The sequence below is a fragment of the Haematobia irritans genome, chromosome 3 (genome assembly GCF_050003625.1).
Source record: "Haematobia irritans isolate KBUSLIRL chromosome 3, ASM5000362v1, whole genome shotgun sequence".
In the NCBI taxonomy this organism is placed as follows: Eukaryota; Metazoa; Arthropoda; class Insecta; order Diptera; family Muscidae; genus Haematobia; species Haematobia irritans.
The window spans coordinates 117,151,695-117,174,309 of NC_134399.1; the positions used below are offsets into that span (position 1 = coordinate 117,151,695).

At 20.6% G+C, this 22,615-nt stretch overlaps 1 protein-coding gene across 1 annotated transcript in view; it reads right to left on the bottom strand.

Moving 5' to 3' along the window:
- Positions 1 to 9,747: 9,747 nt before the first annotated feature.
- NetB (Netrin-B) overlaps positions 9,748 to 22,615 on the bottom strand; it is a 517,230-nt gene continuing 504,362 nt past the window's right edge. The window contains 5 exon segments of the mRNA XM_075299521.1: positions 9,748 to 10,522; positions 13,686 to 13,917; positions 14,063 to 14,128; positions 19,699 to 19,788; positions 20,365 to 20,514. Of these exon segments, the coding sequence (XP_075155636.1) occupies positions 10,381 to 10,522; positions 13,686 to 13,917; positions 14,063 to 14,128; positions 19,699 to 19,788; positions 20,365 to 20,514 (680 nt within the window). The 3' untranslated portion in view covers positions 9,748 to 10,380.

Genomic DNA, 22,615 nt, shown 5'->3' on the forward strand with positions numbered 1-22,615 from the left:
TTCATTTAGGAAATTCAAGTAAAGGTTTAGTTTTTTTCCAATTCTATGCACTCTCCCGAATCTCTATGTACATAACTGTACTTATTTAATAATCTTAGTTAAGTTGAAGTAACATTTTTAAACATAAGTAATTTTTTCTGCTGCTTAAGAAAATTTCCCATTTCGAAAAAAATAGACTTAAAATTCCGTTAAAATAAACTTTAGTTAAAATTTGTTTATTTTAGAAAGATATGAACTATTTTGTGAAAAATTCGATTTTACCTGTAATGTTATGCGCTTTCTTCACAGAAAAAAGTATTTTTTGTCTCAATCACGAAATAAATAGATACAACTAATTTTTAATCGAGTTTTTGTACAATCACAGAAATGATCGTATCAATTGATTTTTTGTGATTGATTTTTGTTAAAAAAAAAAATATCAATTAAATTTTTAATGTCTTTTGATTTTAAATGTAATAAAAATTTAATTGAAAAAAAAAAATGGTTTTATCTTTGTTACGTTTGTAAAAAATTATTTATTAATTTTCACGAACTAATCTAAAGTTAAAATGGCATTCGAAAATTTCTTGATTCTTTTGAGGCTTGAAAGTAATAAAAATTAATAAAAAATATTATAAAAAAAAATAATTTAGGTTTTACGTTTTCGATATATTTTTTTTTTAAATCAAATTCAATATTTTCTTTGATATCATATATTTTCTTTTATTTGTTTCCTATATTGCCAAAATTTTCCAATTCATATTGAATTGCTTTCTTAGGGGTAATTAATTAATGACACTACCATACGTTTACATACATTTCCTATGAGAGCTAATATAACTTCACAGCTCTCGTTTAGTGAGTGCGAGAAATACAATAACATACATTACTCCCATTATAGATAGTGTAACATCACTCGTCTCACTAGTCTCTACGTTCTCTATTCTCTAGTTCTTGTATAAAAATAATCTATGTGTGTTATAGTGTTTGTAGCATTTATTAATTACCCCGTACAGAAGTAATTCATATTGCTCTCATTATGCTTAGAGTAACAACGGGAGCCGCCGTGGTGCAATGGTTAGCATGCCCGCCTTGCATACATAAGGTCGTGGGTTCGATTCCTGCTTCGACCGAACACCAAAAAGTTTTTCAGCGGTGGATTACCCACCTCAGTAATGCTGGTGACATTTCTGAGCTTGCCATCAACAAAGCTTCTCTAACTGGTTTCACAGCAATGTGGAACGCCGTTCCGACTCGGCTATAAAAAGGAGGTCCCTTGTCATTGAGCTTAACATGGAATCGGGCAGCACTCAGTGATAAGAGAGAAGTTCACCACTGTGGTATCACAATGGGCTGAATAGTCTAAGTGAGCCTGATACATCGGGCTGCCACCTAACCTAACCTAACCTAGAGTAACATCACTATTCTCTACATTCTCCAATTCTCTTATAACATAAGAAAAATATCCATATGTGGTAGTATTTGTATCACTTATCAATATTCCCCTAAAGAAGAAGATTTCAATGCAAATTTCGAAATTTTGGGAAAATTAAAAAACAATTTAACGAAAAACAAATCAAGATTTCAAGCTTAAATAACATTTGCCAACATTTTATTTCTATAGAAAATTTTTTCAAAATTTTATTTCTATTGAAAATTTGGTCAAAATTTTATTTGTGTAGAAAATTTTGTCAAAATTTTATTTCTATAGGAAATTTTGTAAAAATGTCATTTCTATAGGAAATTTTGTTAAAATTTTATTTCTATAGAAAATTTTGTCAAAATTTTATTTCCATAGAAAATTGAGTCAAAATTTTATTTCATTACAAAATTGAGTCAAAATTTTATTTCTATAGAAAATTTTGTCAAAATGTTATTTCTATAGCAAATTTTGTCAACCTTTTGTTTCTATAGGAAATTTTGTCAAGATTTTATTTCTATAGAAAATTTTGTCAAAATTTTTATTTCTATAGGAAACTTTTGTAAAAATTTCATGTTTATAGGAAATTTTTTAAAAATTTCATTTCTATAGGAAATTTTGTTAAAATTTTATTTCTATAGAAAATTTTGTCAAAACTTTATTTCTATAGAAAATTGAGTCAAAATTTTATATAATTACAAAATTGAGTCAAAATTTTATTTCTATAGAAAATTTTGTCAAAATGTTATTTCTATAGCAAATTTTGTCAACCTTTTGTTTCTATAGCAAATTTTGTCAACCTTTTGTTTCTATAGAAAATTTTGTCAAAATTGTATTTCTATAGAAAATTTTGTCAAAATTTTATTTCTATAGAAAGTTTTGTCAAAATTTTATTTCTATAGGAAATTTTTTAAAAATTTCATTTCTATAGGAAATTTTGTTAAAATTTTACTTCTATAGAAAATTTTGTCAAAATTTTATTTCTATAGAAAATTTTGTCAAAATTTTATTTCTATAGGAAATTTTGTAAAAATTTCATTTAGATAGGAAATTTTGTTAAAATTTTATTTCTATCGAAAATTTTGTCAAAATTTTATTTCATTAGAAAATTGAGTCAAAATTTTATTTCATTACAAAATTGAGTCAAAATTTTATTTCTATAGAAAATTTTGTCAACCTTTTGTTTCTATAGAAAATTTTGTCAACCTTTTGTTTCTATAGGAAATTTTGTCAAAATTGTATTTCTATAGAAAATGTTGTCAACCTTTTGTTTCTATAGAAAATTTTGTCAAAATTTTATTTCTATAGAAAATTTTGTCAAAATTTTATTTCTATAGAAAATTTTGTCAAATTTTTATTTCTGCAGGAAATTTTTTACAAATTTCATTTCTATAGGAAATTTTGTTAAAATTTTATTTCTATAGAAAATTTTGTCAAAATTTTATTTCTATAGAAAATTGAGTCAAAATTTTATTTCATTACAAAGTTGAGTCAAAATTTTATTTCTATAAAAAATTTTGTCAAAATGTTATTTCTATATCAAATTTTGTCAACCTTTTGTTTCTATAGAAAATTTTGTCAAGATTTTATTTCAATAGAAAATTTTGTCAAAATTTTTATTTCTATAGGAAATTTTTGTAAAAATTTCATGTTTATAGGAAATTTTTAAAAATTTCATTTCTATAGGAAATTTTGTTAAAAATTTATTCCTATAGAAAATTTTGTCAAAACTTTATTTCTATAAAAAATTGAGTCAAAATTTTATATAATTACAAAATTGAGTCAAAATTTTTTTTCTATAGAAAATTTTGTCAAAATGTTATTTCTGTAGCAAATTTTGCCAACCTTTTGTTTCTATAGACAATTTTGTCAACCTTTTGTTTCTATAGAAAATTTTGTCAAAATTGTATTTCTATAGAAAATTTTGTCAAAATTTTATTTCTATAGAAAGTTTTGTCAAAATTTTATTTCTATAGGAAATTTTTTAAAAATTTCATTTCTATAGGAAATTTTGTTAAAATTTTATTTCTATAGAAAATTTTGTCAAAATTTTATTTCTATAGAAAATTTTGTCAAAATTTTATTTCTATAGGAAATTTTGTAAAAATTTCATTTTGATGGAAATTTTGTTAAAATTTTATTTCTATCGAAAATTTTTTCAAAATTTTATTTCATTAGAAAATTGAGTCAAAATTTTATTTCATTACAAAATTGAGTCAAAATTTTATTTCTATAGAAAATTTTGTCAACCTTTTGTTTCTATAGAAAATGTTGTCAACCTTTTGTTTCTATAGAAAATTTTGTCAAAATTTTATTTCTATAGAAAATTTTGTCAAAATTTTATTTCTATAGAAAATTTTGTCAAATTTTTATTTCTGCAGGAAATTTTTTACAATTTTCATTTCTATAGGAAATTTTGTTAAAATTTTATTTCTATAGAAAATTTTGTCAAAAATTTATTTCATTAGAAATTGAGTCAAAATTTTATTTCATTACATAATTTTGTCAAAATTTTATTTCTATAGAAAATTTTGTCAAAATTTTATTTCTATAGAATAATTTTTTCAAAATTTTATTTCTATAGAAAATTTTGTCAAAAATTTATTTTTATTTATCTACAGAAAATTTATGTAGTACCATAAAGTACAGCTGTGGCAACCGCGATTACAATACTACTGTAGTCTTTGTAAGCAAATATAAGACTAAAAACGAAAATATTTAAAATTTAGGAGTTGACAAACAAAATTTTATTTTCTTTAAAATTCAATTTTAGAGAGCTCTTGACAATAATCTTCAATGGAATTTTTGTTAAAATTTAGTGAAAGGTACTTTTTCGCTCAAAAAATACATTTTTGTACTTTCTTAAAAATTGTATTTTCCATCCCTGGTATATCATTTCGCAGAGTTAATTTTCCAATTAGCTAAATATGGTTTTTCACACAATTCACACATTTTGTGACTTCAATATTAAATATCATCATAATTTAATTTCCATAATTCATCAGGTTCATGTAAAACATTCAAAAGTCATCACCCTCAATATAAATTTAATTGAATTGAATATAAAATATATATGTATATAATATTAAATTAAATTTTCAAATTATTTGCATAATGTAAAAATGATGACATCGTATAGACATATGAGATACTATGGCTATATGGTGCAGACATAATAGCCAACAAATAGAAAAAAACACAAAGTTGATTGAATTCCATTAAAGGCCATTGGTCCAAAAGTGAAATATAATTTTGTTAAAGTGTAAAAAACTGTTAAGTTAATATTAATTCATTTTAAAGAACTTTATTAAAATCCAATTTTTATGGAAATAGTGGCAAAAGCTCTTGTTTTTTTTTCGGTCCAGTATATAATACAATAATGATTAAATATACCCATTTTGAATGTAAATTATAGATGAAATAAAAGTCACACATTATGCTGATGGCTAGCAAAAAAAAAATTGGAATAATAAATTATATTTCATCAGGGAGTAAAGAAACAAAAAAACATTAAAAAAAAATTAATTATTGTAAAACAATTATGAATAAATGGCTTTTAAGTAATTATTAATAATATATGTGTATTATGCCATAACTCACTTTCTCTTGCATTTGGTTAAAGCTGCCATTATTGTGTTTTTTTTTTTTTTTTATTTCACTCATTTACCCTCTCTGGAGAATACCAATCAAATTTCAAGAAAGGGGAAGAGAAAATGGTAAAAGCAGCTGGCATTGTATAATGCATTTATTTCGAATATTGCTTGTATCACCATTTTTTTTTTTTGCTTGCTAGCGATATTCAAGGATTCTTGTGGCCTATTCATTTTGTCATCGCGATCCATGGATTCCATAATTTTGTATTTAACATAAATAAGTTTCACATGTGACCACAAATATGCTGCTCTACAATGCCATAAATTTTTTTGCAACACCACCCCCACCAACACAAAAGCTTGTACAAATAAATTGGCTTAAAATGTTTTGGTCTATCGAAAGACGGGTCTTTGTTCTATATTCATGAAAAATTTTGCAAATACACTAGGCAACAGAAAAATAAAATTTAAATCTAAAAAAAAATATATATGTAAATTTATTCCAGTCAATAGAAAAACCAGGGAAAAATCATTTAGGGAATTATCACCAAGTATTTGTAATTGGGCAAGATATAAAACGGACAAGATCAAGAAAGACAACTTTTATTTACCTATGATTATAACGACCTTACATTGTCATGTCAATAATGCAATATTTCAAAATTTTCAGATCTATTCCTATTCGAATTGGGAAAGATAATAGTTTTGTATCAATACTGATATCTGTCTCAATGAACTATTGTGAACAGGGATGGAAAATGCAGTACATTTTTACCCAGGTTAGTACCGTAATACCCCCGCACCTTTTGTATAGACATTTTTGGGCCGATATCAGATTTATGGTACAATAGTTTTGACAAAATATTTTAATATTTTGAGAAAGTCTTTTACAAACATATTTAACAAATTTGGCAAAACAGACAAGTTCATGCCGGAAGAAAATCTCGATTTTGTAAAAGCAATAGTCAAAAACACGATTATATTGAATTTCAAGAACGTTTTTTAGAAAATTTTCTATCAAAATTTTCTATAGAAAAGTTTGTCAAAAATTTCATTTCTATAGAAAATTTTGTCAACATTTTATTTCTATAGAAAATTTTATCAAAATTTTATTTCTATAGAAAATTGTATAAAAATTTTATTTCTTTATAAAATTTGGCAAAATTTTTTCTATAGAAAATTTTGTCTAAATGTTATTTCTATAGAAAATTTTGTAAAATTTTTTTTTTTTATAGAAAATTTGTCAAAATTTTATTTCTGTAGAAAATTTGGTCAAAATTGTATTTCTATAGAAAATTTTGTCAAAATTGTATTTCTATAGAAAATTTTGTGAAAAATGTATTTTTATTATCTACAACTTTGTCAAAATTTTATTTCTTTACAAAATTGTGATCAAATTTTAATTTTTTTGTTATTTAAAAATTTTATTTCTAGAGAAAATTTTGTCAAAATTTTATTTTTAGAGAAAATGTTGTCAAAATTTTAATTCTATAGAAAATTGTGTAAAAAATTTATTTCTTTAGAAAATTTGGCAAAATTTTTATAGAAAATTTTGTCAATATTTTATTTCTATAGAAAAGCTTGTAAAAATTTTATTTCTATAGAAAATTTTGTCAAAATTTTATTTTCATAGAAATTTTTGTCAAAATTTTATTTCTATAGAAAATTTTGGTAAAATTGTATTTCTATAGAAAATTTTCGATTTTATATCTTATGAAAATTTTGTCAATTTTTTTTTTCTTTAGAAAATTTTATCTAAATTCTATTTTTATAGAAAATTTTGTCAAAACTTTATTTCTATAGAAAATTTTGTCAAAATTTAATTTTTCTAGAAAAATTTGTCAAAATTTTATTTTTATAGAAAATTTTGTCAAAATTCTCTTTCTGAAGAAAATTTTGTCAAAATTTAATTTCTATAGAAAGTTTTGTCAAAATTTTATTTCTATAGAAAATGTTGTCAAAATTTTATTTCTATAGAAAATTTTATCAATATTTTATTTCTATAGAAAATTTTGTAAAAGTTTTATTTCTTTAGAAAATTCTGATCAAATTTTATTTTTGTTATTTCAAAATTTTATTTCTGAAGAAAATTTTGTCAAATTTTTATTTCTATAGAAAATGTTGCCACAATTGTATTTCTATAGAAAATGTTATCAAAAAAATTATTTTTATTTATCTACAACCTTGATTGTAATACTGCGGTAGCCTTTGTAAGCGGATATCAAACTAAAAAATTGTGTAAAAATATCGAAAATTGTGTAAAATTTTTAATTCTTTAGAAAATTTGGCAAAATCTTATTTCTATAGAAAATTTTGTCAAATTTTATTTCTATAGAAAATTTTGTACAATTTTTTCTTTATAGAAAATTTTGTCAAAATTTTATTTCTTTAGAAAATTTGGTAAAATTTTATTTCATGAGCAAATTGTGACAAAATTTTATTTCTATAGAAAATTTTGTTAAAATTGTATTTCTATAGAAAATGTTGTCAAAATTGTATTTCTATAGAAAATTTTGTGAAAAATGTATTTTTATTTATCTACAACTTTGTCAAAATTTTATTTCTTTAAAAAATTGTGATCAATTTTTTTTTAGAGAAAATTTTGTCAAAATTTTATTTTTATAGAAAATTTTGTCAAAATTTTATTTCTATAGAAAATTTTGTCAAAATGTTATTTCTATAGAAAATGTTGTCAAAATTGTATTTCTATAGAAAATTTTGTGAAAATGTATTTTTATTTATCTACAACTTTGTCAAAATTTTATTTCTTTAAAAAATTGTGATCAAATTTTTTTTTATTTTTAGAGAAAATTTTGTCAAAATTTTATTTCTATAGAAAATTTTGTCAAAATTTTATTTCTATAGAAAATTTTGTTAAAATTTTATTTCAATAAATGTTTTATCAAAATTTTATTTCTATGGAAAATTTTGTCAAAATTTTATTTCTATAGAAAACTTTTACAAAAATTTAATTTTTATAAAAAATTTTGTCAAAATTTTATTTTTATAGAAAATTTTGTCAAAATTTTATTTCTATAGAAAATTTTGTCAAAATTTTATTTCTATCGAAAATTTTGTCAAAATTTTATTTCTATCGAAAATTTTGTCAAAATATTATTTTTATAGAAAATTTTGTCAACATTTTAGTTCTATAGAAAATTTTATTTTTATTGAAAATTTTGTCAAAATTTTGTTTATACAGAATATGTTGTCCAAATTTTTTTACTTTGGAAAATTTTGTCAAAATTTTATTTTTATAGAAAAGTTTGTCAAAATTGTATTTCTTTAGAAATGTTTGTCACAATTTTATTTCTATAGAAAATTTTGTCAAAATTTTATGTTTTTAGAAAATTTTGCAAAATGTTATTTCTATAGAAAATTTTATTTCTATAGAAAATTTTATTTCAACAGAAAATTTTGTCAACATTTTATTTCTTTAGAAAATTTGGCAAAATTTTATTTCTATAGAAAATTTTATCAAAATTTTATTTCTATAGAAAATTTTGTCAAAATTTTATTTCTTTAGAAAATTTTGTTAAAATGTTATTTCTATAGAAAATTTTGCCAAAATTTTATTTCTTTAAAAAATTTTGTCATAATTTTATTTCTTTAGAAAATCTATTTTTATTTATCTACCTACACCCGTGATTGTAATACTACGGTCGAATATAAAACGAAAAAAATATATATATTTAAAATTGAGGAGTTTTATTTTCTTTAAAATTCAGTCTAAAGGAGCTCTTGACAATGGGATTTTTGTTGAAAGTGAAAAATACCTTTTGCCTCAAAAATATACCTGTTTTGTAAAATTTTTTTTTCCATCCCTATTGTGCATTAGTACGAGAATCGGTCCAAATGTACCTAGACGATGACAATGTCTGGCGTTTAGAGGGAAATAAAAAATAGTTCTCAACATTTAAATATGAAAATCTTATACACTTGAAATTTAGTATTAATTGTTAAAGTTGTGTGCTTCCGACATTTGACTTGTCCGTCCGTCCAGCTCTTGTATTACGCCAACTTAAGAACATAGAGAAATGTTAAATTTTAAAATTTTAAACCATTTATGTACAACAAATAGGACATATCAAGGTGTGAACAAGAGGCTCATTTAGGTTTCGTAATGTAGAAGGGAACAATGGTCTGCCCAATTTTTGAAAAATAAATTTAATTTCATCGGTTTATTTGAAAATTTCTTAGAACACTTTCTATGATATGATCTTGGTAGACCATGGCTAAATATTTGGATGAAGAGTGGGCCTCCACATTCTCCGCTTTATTGAGAGGAAGATTATGCACTGCCAACATATTATTTACTATTTTTGCCAGTACAGAGGGTCCTTTCTCTTGACAGACTTTTTGATTAATCAATTAAAGTTCGTTGTTGAAATTTCCTTTTAAAATACCACAAGCTTTAATATTGAAACGAAGAATGACTGAGCCTCAATTTCTGAAATAAATTAACTAAGACAATGCAAAAATAGGAAATTGGGTCCTGCCTTTCAGAAGTGAACGGTTTGTGAATAAACCCTGAAGGGATTTGGATAAATTGGTCTGATCTTTAATGTAACTCTCATATACTACAATCTCTGCATTTCTTAAGCATCCACACAGTGATGCTTAGGAAATCAAGAATTTTTATTTGGCACAGGCCCCGTATATCTGCTCAAAACCCAAATTGTCTGAATAGGGCCATAATCTGCTACAGACTTGTGATAATTCTATTTTACATTTAAAATATCTGTCGTTGTGATTTTCATCCTATTTGCTGGAAATTTTTAAGGAAGATCCCAAGCAGAATTAATTTAAGATCCATTTAATGGATTAATTTATGAAAACTTCAAATTTCTTCCCAGATTGATATTTTCTTATCAAAATTTTCGTTTTAGTTTTGTTGCATAGTGTATTTGCCGTTTCTTAATTTTGTAAGCATAATTAAGTAACTTGGCTTATTTTGTGGTTGTTGCCATTTTTGGGGTGGACCATTTTTTTTTGTTTGTGTGTTGAGATATGTGTGTGTTTTTGTTTGTAAAAATTAAAATTAAATACTTTTGTTTTGCAATATATTAAATATAATGTTTTACATACAGAAATATATATAAAAAACTAATTAAATTAAAAATGCTATGCTTCTTTTTTTCTATATGTATCAGTGTTAGTGAATTTTAAATTTAGTTATATGCATGTGTATGTGTTAATTGTATATGCGTGTATGTATGCGTGTTTATATGAGTGTTTGTGGATGAAGTGTTGTATTAATAAAATTTATAGCATTATGCCAAAGAAAGTTAAAAATTTGAGCAAACTGTACAATTTATACATAATTCTATAACGTTCCAAATGTACGAAATTAAAATCTGTTCTGACATATTCCGCTTCCGGTTCGATTCAACTACATTTACGCGCTCGCCGTTGGAAACGTTTCATGCGCAGCGACCATTCTTCTTTCCATTCCAATACGACAGAGCTGGGACCAATGGCCATATAGCCAGGCGCCGCTTCAGCATCACGACCCAATATTAAATACGTTCTGAAAATAAATAAAATTAGGAAATTAATAAAAGAAATAAAATAAATAAATATATATATTCATATAAAAAAAATCAAATAAAATAAAATATATAATTTAAAAAAAAAAATTTAAAGAAAAAAAACAAACATAGTTTAATTTAAATTTATTAAATTAAATTAAATTTTTACTTTAGTTTTAATTTGATTATAATTTTAGGTTAGTGTTAATTTTAATTTCGTTTAAGTAAAATTAGTTAATTTATTTTTAAATTGAATATATATTTAGCGAAAAAGGATAAATATAGATATAAAATAAAAAAAATAATTAAATCATTTATATTGCAATATTAGTAAAATTTAAAAACAAATTTTGAATAAAGCAAACTAGCATAATTTAAATGTAATTAAATTAATATATGAATAAAAAATTAAATATTATTAATAAATGAAAAAAATTGGAATAAAACAAGCCAACATAATTTCATTTAAATTTAATTAAAGTTTTAATTTTAATAAATCTTTAATTTTAATTTTGTGTTAGTTTTAATTCGTTTAATTAAAAACAGTTAATTTACTTTTCAATCGAATTTATATTTAGCAAACAAAAAAGGATTAATACAGATATTCATAAGTCAAATAAACATTTTTTTAAATTATTAAAATTATAATATTTTTATAATTTAAAAACAAATAGGAAATTTTAAATAAAGCAAACAAACATAATTTAAATGCAATTAAATTAATTTTAATTTAAATATTAATTTGGTTTTGTTTTTATATTGAAATGCAATTTAGAGATATTATTTTAATTGTAATAATAAAATTAATTTTAATTTTAAATTATAGGATTTAATTTAAACAAAAATGTATAGAAATTTAAATATTTTCTAAAGTGCCAGTGAAATTAAAAACAAGTATATACAGCAGTAAGTTCGGCCGGGCCGAATCTTAAATACCCACCACCATGAACCAAATATTAGGGTTTCCTTTGAAATTTCAGGAGGGCTTGAGGACTTGAGGACACAACCCGAAGATAAATTTAAAGATTTCACCTATGAGGACTATATCAGATTCTGGATTTATAAGAACCATTTTTGTTTGAGGTTTAGAGGAATCATTAACATCTCTTGTAAGTGTGCAAGAAAATTATAAAATAACGTCTTGATTTGAAATCTTAAATCTGTAGAAGTAAAATCTGGAAATTTTACATTGAGTTTCAAACAATTTTCATGATCAGTGCGCCTTCTACACCCTCAAGAAGTGAAGTCGGTCTATATGGAGGCATTACCAAATGGACCGATAAAAACTTAATCCGATACACGTTTTTGTGAGCCTAAAATACCAGAATATTTACAATTTCAGGCATATCAGATAAAAACTACGGTTTCTAGAAACCCAAGGAGTTAAATCGGGAGATCGTTCTTATGGGGGCTATACTAAAATATGGACCGATACGCACCATTTTCGGCACACCTCTTTGTGACCCGAAAATACCTCTAGATTTCCAATTTCAGGCAAATAGGATAAAAACTTCGGATTCTAGAAGCCCAAGAAGTAAAATTGGGAAATCGGTCTATATGGGGGCTATACCAAAATATGGATCGATACTCACCATTTTCGGCACACCTCTTTATGGTCCTAAAATACCTCTAGATTTCCAATTTCAGACAAATTGGATAAAAACTACGGTTTCCCAAGACCCCAAATCGGGAGATCGGTCTATATGGGGGCTATCCCAAAATATGGACCGATACTCACAATTTTTGGCACACGTATTTGTGGTCCTACAATACCTCTAGATTTCCAATTTCAGGTAAATTGAATAAAAACTGCGGTTTCTATAAGCCCAAGAAGTAAAATCGGGAGATCGGTCTATATGGGGGCTATCCCAAAATATGGACCGATACTCACAATTTTTGGCACACGTATTTGTGGTCCTACAATACCTCTAGATTTCCAATTTCAGGTAAATTGAATAAAAACTGCGGTTTCTATAAGCCCAAGAAGTAAAATCGGGGGATCGGTCTATATGGGGGCTATACCAAAATATGGACCGATACTCACAATTTTTGGCACACATATTTGTGGTCCTACAATACCTCTAGATTTCCAATTTCAGATAAATTGAATAAAAACTGCGGTTTCTATAAGCCCAAGAAGTAAAATCGGGAGATCGGTCTATATGGGGGCTATACCAAAATATGAACCGATACTCACAATTTTTGGCACACGTATTTGTGGTCCTACAATACCTCTAGATTTCCAATTTCAGGTAAATTGAATAAAAACTGCGTTTTCTATAAGCCCAAGAAGTAAAATCGGGAGATCGGTCTATATGGAGGTTATACCAAAATATGGACCGATACTCACAATTTTTGGCACACGTATTTGTGGTCCTACAATACCTCTAGATTTCAAATTTCAGGTAAATTGAATAAAAACTGCGGTTTCTATAAGCCCAAGAAGTAAAATCGGGAGATCGGTCTATATGGGGGCTATACCAAAACGTGGACCGATACTCACCATTTTTGGCACATCTCTTTATGGTCATAAAATACCCCCAGATTTCAAATTTCAGGCAAATTGGATAAAAATTACGATTTCTATAAGCCCAATACCCCAAATCGGGAGGTCGGTTTATATGGGGACTATATCAAAACCTGGACCGATATAGCCCATCTTCGAACTTGACCTGCCTGCAGACAAAAGACGAGCTTGTGCAAAATTTCAGCACGATTGCTTCATTATTGAAGTCTGTAGCGTGATTACAACAGACAGACAGACAGACAGACAGACAGACAGACAGACGGACAGACGGACATCGTTATATCGTCTTAGAATTTCTCCCTGATCAAGAATATATATACTTTATATAGTCGGAAATCGATATTTCGATGCGTTACAAACGGAATGACAAACTTATTATACCCCAGTCACCATTCTATGGTGGTGGGTATAAAAATATGAAATTTGGAATAAAACAAATTAAACAAATAATTTAAAGTAAATGAATTTTAATCATACTTTTGGTTACAATGTCATTTAATTTTTTTTTATTCTTAATTTTAATTTATTCTTAATTTTAATATAATTTAAAAAGAAAATAGTTTACAAAATTAAAATGTATTTAATTTTATTTATTTAGTTTTCTTTATTATTATTTTACTTTTTCCCCAACTTACTTGTTCATTTTAATTTTTGGACATTGGCATTCGAGATTCTTACGCGGCACCAACCACATCATATGGCCTCGGGCCAACATAGAACTTGTTGTTCCCATCATGGGATTACGTTTAAATATTGTATGAATATTAATTTCATATTTGAATATTTCATTTTGGCGTTCAATGGAGAATTTTTCGGTACTGATATCCTGTGAAGCACGGTCATGGCCAATGACTTTGGCAATAAGAGCTGCAGAAAAAAAAGCAAAATAAACAGAAGAAAAATGGAATATTTAATTTAAATCTACACACACATATGACTGCACTAACAAATTCAAGAAGATTAAACAATAATCCATTTAGATTTCATAAACTCATATGTATGGGGAACTTACCATAATCTTCCATGCAGAATTTATTTAAATTCAATTTTTTCGGTGTTGCTTTGCATTTGCCACAATCTGTTGCAAAAATGGAAATGAAATGTAAAAAAAATGGCTTTTGTTAGAATTTTCTAAACAGAGAGAAGTTTTTTTTGTTGGTAAAGGGTTATCTCAAAAGGCTTATAGAAACATAAATAAAAAACCAAGTATTATCATAATCATAATTAAATAAAATAAATTAAATTAAATTAAATTAAATTAAATTAAATTAAATTAAATTAAATTAAATTAAATTAAATTAAATTAAATTAAACTAAATTAAATTAAATTAAATTAAATTAAATTAAATTAAATTAAATTAAATTAAATTAAATTAAATTAAATTAAATTAAATTAAATTAAATTAAATTAAATTAAATTAAATTAAATTAAATTAAATTAAATTAAATTAAATTAAATTAAATTAAATTAAATTAAATTAAATTAAATTAAATTAAATTAAATTAAATTAAATTAAATTAAATTAAATTAAATTAAATTAAATTAAATTAAATTAAATTAAATTAAATTAAATTAAATTAAATTAAATTAAATTAAATTAAATTAAATTAAATTAAATTAAATTAAATTAAATTAAATTAAATTAAATTAAATTAAATTAAATTAAATTAAATTAAATTAAATTAAATTAAATTAAATTAAATTAAATTAAATTAAATTAAATTAAATTAAATTAAATTAAATTAAATTAAATTAAATTAAATTAAATTAAATTAAATTAAATTAAATTAAATTAAATTAAATTAAATTAAATTAAATTAAATTAAATTAAATTAAATTAAATTAAATTAAATTAAATTAAATTAAATTAAATTAAATTAAATTAAATTAAATTAAATTAAATTAAATTAAATTAAATTAAATTAAATTAAATTAAATTAAATTAAATTAAATTAAATTAAATTAAATTAAATTAAATTAAATTAAATTAAATTAAATTAAATTAAATTAAATTAAATTAAATTAAATTAAATTAAATTAAATTAAATTAAATTAAATTAAATTAAATTAAATTAAATTAAATTAAATTAAATTAAATTAAATTAAATTAAATTAAATTAAATTAAATTAAATTAAATTAAATTAAATTAAATTAAATTAAATTAAATTAAATTAAATTAAATTAAATTAAATTAAATTAAATTAAATTAAATTAAATTAAATTAAATTAAATTAAATTAAATTAAATTAAATTAAATTAAATTAAATTAAATTAAATTAAATTAAATTAAATTAAATTAAATTAAATTAAATTAAATTAAATTAAATTAAATTAAATTAAATTAAATTAAATTAAATTAAATTAAATTAAATTAAATTAAATTAAATTAAATTAAATTAAATTAAATTAAATTAAATTAAATTAAATTAAATTAAATTAAATTAAATTAAATTAAATTAAATTAAATTAAATTAAATTAAATTAAATTAAATTAAATTAAATTAAATTAAATTAAATTAAATTAAATTAAATTAAATTAAATTAAATTAAATTAAATTAAATTAAATTAAATTAAATTAAATTAAATTAAATTAAATTAAATTAAATTAAATTAAATTAAATTAAATTAAATTAAATTAAATTAAATTAAATTAAATTAAATTAAATTAAATTAAATTAAATTAAATTAAATTAAATTAAATTAAATTAAATTAAATTAAATTAAATTAAATTAAATTAAATTAAATTAAATTAAATTAAATTAAATTAAATTAAATTAAATTAAATTAAATTAAATTAAATTAAATTAAATTAAATTAAATTAAATTAAATTAAATTAAATTAAATTAAATTAAATTAAATTAAATTAAATTAAATTAAATTAAATTAAATTAAATTAAATTAAATTAAATTAAATTAAATTAAATTAAATTAAATTAAATTAAATTAAATTAAATTAAATTAAATTAAATTAAATTAAATTAAATTAAATTAAATTAAATTAAATTAAATTAAATTAAATTAAATTAAATTAAATTAAATTAAATTAAATTAAATTAAATTAAATTAAATTAAATTAAATTAAATTAAATTAAATTAAATTAAATTAAATTAAATTAAATTAAATTAAATTAAATTAAATTAAATTAAATTAAATTAAATTAAATTAAATTAAATTAAATTAAATTAAATTAAATTAAATTAAATTAAATTAAATTAAATTAAATTAAATTAAATTAAATTAAATTAAATTAAATTAAATTAAATTAAATTAAATTAAATTAAATTAAATTAAATTAAATTAAATTAAATTAAATTAAATTAAATTAAATTAAATTAAATTAAATTAAATTAAATTAAATTAAATTAAATTAAATTAAATTAAATTAAATTAAATTAAATTAAATTAAATTAAATTAAATTAAATTAAATTAAATTAAATTAAATTAAATTAAATTAAATTAAATTAAATTAAATTAAATTAAATTAAATTAAATTAAATTAAATTAAATTAAATTAAATTAAATTAAATTAAATTAAATTAAATTAAATTAAATTAAATTAAATTAAATTAAATTAAATTAAATTAAATTAAATTAAATTAAATTAAATTAAATTAAATTAAATTAAATTAAATTAAATTAAATTAAATTAAATTAAATTAAATTAAATTAAATTAAATTAAATTAAATTAAATTAAATTAAATTAAATTAAATTAAATTAAATTAAATTAAATTAAATTAAATTAAATTAAATTAAATTAAATTAAATTAAATTAAATTAAATTAAATTAAATTAAATTAAATTAAATTAAATTAAATTAAATTAAATTAAATTAAATTAAATTAAATTAAATTAAATTAAATTAAATTAAATTAAATTAAATTAAATTAAATTAAATTAAATTAAATTAAATTAAATTAAATTAAATTAAATTAAATTAAATTAAATTAAATTAAATTAAATTAAATTAAATTAAATTAAATTAAATTAAATTAAATTAAATTAAATTAAATTAAATTAAATTAAATTAAATTAAATTAAATTAAATTAAATTAAATTAAATTAAATTAAATTAAATTAAATTAAATTAAATTAAATTAAATTAAATTAAATTAAATTAAATTAAATTAAATTAAATTAAATTAAATTAAATTAAATTAAATTAAATTAAATTAAATTAAATTAAATTAAATTAAATTAAATTAAATTAAATTAAATTAAATTAAATTAAATTAAATTAAATTAAATTAAATTAAATTAAATTAAATTAAATTAAATTAAATTAAATTAAATTAAATTAAATTAAATTAAATTAAATTAAATTAAATTAAATTAAATTAAATTAAATTAAATTAAATTAAATTAAATTAAATTAAATTAAATTAAATTAAATTAAATTAAATTAAATTAAATTAAATTAAATTAAATTAAATTAAATTAAATTAAATTAAATTAAATTAAATTAAATTAAATTAAATTAAATTAAATTAAATTAAATTAAATTAAATTAAATTAAATTAAATTAAATTAAATTAAATTAAATTAAATTAAATTAAATTAAATTAAATTAAATTAAATTAAATTAAATTAAATTAAATTAAATTAAATTAAATTAAATTAAATTAAATTAAATTAAATTAAATTAAATTAAATTAAATTAAATTAAATTAAATTAAATTAAATTAAATTAAATTAAATTAAATTAAATTAAATTAAATTAAATTAAATTAAATTAAATTAAATTAAATTAAATTAAATTAAATTAAATTAAATTAAATTAAATTAAATTAAATTAAATTAAATTAAATTAAATTAAATTAAATTAAATTAAATTAAATTAAATTAAATTAAATTAAATTAAATTAAATTAAATTAAATTAAATTAAATTAAATTAAATTAAATTAAATTAAATTAAATTAAATTAAATTAAATTAAATTAAATTAAATTAAATTAAATTAAATTAAATTAAATTAAATTAAATTAAATTAAATTAAATTAAATTAAATTAAATTAAATTAAATTAAATTAAATTAAATTAAATTAAATTAAATTAAATTAAATTAAATTAAATTAAATTAAATTAAATTAAATTAAATTAAATTAAATTAAATTAAATTAAATTAAATTAAATTAAATTAAATTAAATTAAATTAAATTAAATTAAATTAAATTAAATTAAATTAAATTAAATTAAATTAAATTAAATTAAATTAAATTAAATTAAATTAAATTAAATTAAATTAAATTAAATTAAATTAAATTAAATTAAATTAAATTAAATTAAATTAAATTAAATTAAATTAAATTAAATTAAATTAAATTAAATTAAATTAAATTAAATTAAATTAAATTAAATTAAATTAAATTAAATTAAATTAAATTAAATTAAATTAAATTAAATTAAATTAAATTAAATTAAATTAAATTAAATTAAATTAAATTAAATTAAATTAAATTAAATTAAATTAAATTAAATTAAATTAAATTAAATTAAATTAAATTAAATTAAATTAAATTAAATTAAATTAAATTAAATTAAATTAAATTAAATTAAATTAAATTAAATTAAATTAAATTAAATTAAATTAAATTAAATTAAATTAAATTAAATTAAATTAAATTAAATTAAATTAAATTAAATTAAATTAAATTAAATTAAATTAAATTAAATTAAATTAAATTAAATTAAATTAAATTAAATTAAATTAAATTAAATTAAATTAAATTAAATTAAATTAAATTAAATTAAATTAAATTAAATTAAATTAAATTAAATTAAATTAAATTAAATTAAATTAAATTAAATTAAATTAAATTAAATTAAATTAAATTAAATTAAATTAAATTAAATTAAATTAAATTAAATTAAATTAAATTAAATTAAATTAAATTAAATTAAATTAAATTAAATTAAATTAAATTAAATTAAATTAAATTAAATTAAATTAAATTAAATTAAATTAAATTAAATTAAATTAAATTAAATTAAATTAAATTAAATTAAATTAAATTAAATTAAATTAAATTAAATTAAATTAAATTAAATTAAATTAAATTAAATTAAATTAAATTAAATTAAATTAAATTAAATTAAATTAAATTAAATTAAATTAAATTAAATTAAATTAAATTAAATTAAATTAAATTAAATTAAATTAAATTAAATTAAATTAAATTAAATTAAATTAAATTAAATTAAATTAAATTAAATTAAATTAAATTAAATTAAATTAAATTAAATTAAATTAAATTAAATTAAATTAAATTAAATTAAATTAAATTAAATTAAATTAAATTAAATTAAATTAAATTAAATTAAATTAAATTAAATTAAATTAAATTAAATTAAATTAAATTAAATTAAATTAAATTAAATTAAATTAAATTAAATTAAATTAAATTAAATTAAATTAAATTAAATTAAATTGAATTGAATTAAATTAAATTAAATTAAATTAAAGTAAAGTAAAGTAAAGTAAAGTAAAGTAAAGTAAAGTAAAGTAAAGTAAATTAAATTAAATTAATTTACATTAAATTAAATTTAAATTCAATAAACTAAAAATAAAATAAAATTTTGTAATAACCCTCTACACTAGTATTTAATTGCTTGCTTAGTTTTCAGACATGGACTTGTACTTACATTTTTTCATTTCTTCCGCCTGTGTGGGTTCTCTATATTCACTGACCGCTGCACTTTCCGCCTGTATCATATTTGCATTTGTTGGCACTTCTATTAATTGGGTCGAACAGCAATGGTGAATGCAATCCGTGGATGGTGCATGGTGTCCATAACAACATCACAAAATAGCCATGGTCATTACATTACGTCCAACAAACAGTGGCATTCGTGGCGGCCAGAAGTAAAAAAAAAATGGCGAAGAAAGTGAGTGCAAGGTAGATGGGTTGGATGAATCAAACCCAAATGAAATTAAAAGTATAACGCCACAGCCGGAGCACCACAGGCAATAAAATAATAAATTTCAACGAGAAAAAGAGACGAGAATGGAAAGGAAAACGAAGAAAAAAACCAGAATTAATATCGTAAAAAACACCTTAGCCAAGGAAGAATCAGCAAGTAGCAGCAAGAGCTTTAATAATAAAATTGTTGTAATTAAATGTAGTTTCTGTCAGTTTGTTCATTTCCTTATCAGTTTGTTCATTTCCTTAAACGAGTCAGTTGGATTGGAGTCTTTGTTAGGTCAGTCTCGAATGCGTTTGTGCATTCCCATCATGTTGTCTTGTTTATAAATCAATTAATTTCCACACTTTTCCCCCCAATGCCAACGAGCAATGACGGACAACTTACTTATGCAGGGAGCCACATGTGAACGGGTCTGTTGATATCCACGTGCGCAACGATTGCACGTCAGTCCAGTAACACCTTCTTTGCAGGGACATTGACCACTCAAGTGATTGCATGTTTTACCTGTAGAGCCGACAGGGTGGCAATCACATCCTGAAAGAAAAAACGAAACAAAACAATTAAGAAAATAATTAAATCAAAATGAATATCAATTAAAATTGATTACAGTATATTTTATTAAAATGTAACAATATTTTATTAAAATTTAACAATATTTTGTTAAATTACTATTAATTAATTTACTTCTCATTTATGTGGCGACAGACTAGACAGACTTGCCTTTACTGAGTAATTTTTTATTTTTTAAGTAATTAAAGTGTCACCATAATAGGTACCTATTACGAATTTCCACTGTAGTTATAGAGATATGATAGCGCGAGAAGAGACGGAGCAGAAGTAGATAGAGAAACATATAAAAGAGGCTATAAAATGATAAATGTGAGAATCTCAGAGAATATATAACCAGGGACCCCTGAGGTCGCACATATAGTGTTGATTCACTTTCATGAATGGATGGTTTTGAAATAAGCACGCCGTTCACGATTTTTTCTATATATTTTTTATTTTTTCTTGTGTAATGAACAAATTTGGATCAAGAGCTTTTGTGGGCCCAACATTGAGCGCATTTCATTCTCTAAATATTCCCAAATACCCGACGATCCAGAAAAGACAATTTTTGTGTGATTGGGGATCGATTTATCTGAGGGATATATATAACTATAGACCGATATGGACCTAGTTAGGCGTGGTTGTTAACGGCCACATACTAGTACAATGTACCAAATTTCAATTAACTCGGATGAAATTTGCTCCTCCAAGAGACTACAAAACCAAATCTCGGGATCGGTTTATATGGAGCCTATATATGATTATGGACTGATATGGACCACTTTTGGTGTTAAATATCATATACTACCACCACGTACCAAATTTTAACCAGATCGGATGAATTTTGCTTCTACAAAAGGCACCGGAGGTCAAATCTGGGTATCCGTTTATATGGGGGCTATATATAATTATGGACTGATATGAATCAATTCCTGCATGGTTGTTGGATACCATATACTAACATCACGTACCAAATTGCAACCGAATCGGATGAATTTTGCTCTTCCAAAGGACAAATCTGGGGATCGGTTTATATGGGGACTATATATAATTATGGACCGATTTCGACCAATTTTTGCATGGATGTGTGAGGCCATATATTAACACCATGTACCAAATTTCAACTGAATCAGATGAATTTTGGTCTTCCAAGAGACTCCGGAGGTCAAATCTTCTGATCGGTTTATATGGGGGCTATATATAATTATGGAGCGATGTGGAGTATTTTTTTCATGATCATTAGAGACCATATACTAACACCATGTACCAAATTTCGGCCGGATCGGATGATATTTGCTTCTCTTAGAGGCTCCGCAAGCCAAATCTGAGGATCGGTTTATATGGGGGTTATATATAATTATTAACCGATGTGGACCAATTTTTGGATAGTTATTAGAGACCATATACTAACACCATGTACCTAATTTCAGCCGCATCGGATGAAATTTGCTTCTCTTGGAGGCTCCGCAAGCCAAATCGGGGGATCGTTTTATATGGGGGCTATATATAATTATGGACCGATGTGGACCAATTTGTGCATGGTTGGTAGAGATCATATGCTGACACCATGTACCATTCGACATTTGAAGAAACCCTACATCCATATTTTCTGGCTCATTCAGAATATTTATTAAAAATATTTTGTATGTTTTATAAACAAAAACTATCCACCTAGATTGAAGGATATAACCCTGTTCCCATTTTCATGCCTAAGAATGGTACTACAAAAACCCAACAAAATATCCAACATAACCTCCAATTTATAGTAGATTCTTTAAAACACCCCCTTCATAGTTTCAGTTTCTTTCGCAGCCCTTTGCATTGCATTTCAACAACAATTAAGCACTTGACACAGAATTCCAAGAGCAAATATTTGTTCACTTATCTCGATGAAAGCCAAACATTTACTATGCCATACAGTTTTCCATATTTTAGCCAGCATTTTTTTTTTTCAAAAAGAATACAAAAACAAAAAAACTGAATTCAGGTCATTTGCCACCGATATGAATCTCTAGGGTTTCAATGATTTTTCCTTTCAAGTGGAAAGAGGTTCTACACCAATTTTTCTTAATATATTTTTTGCGCC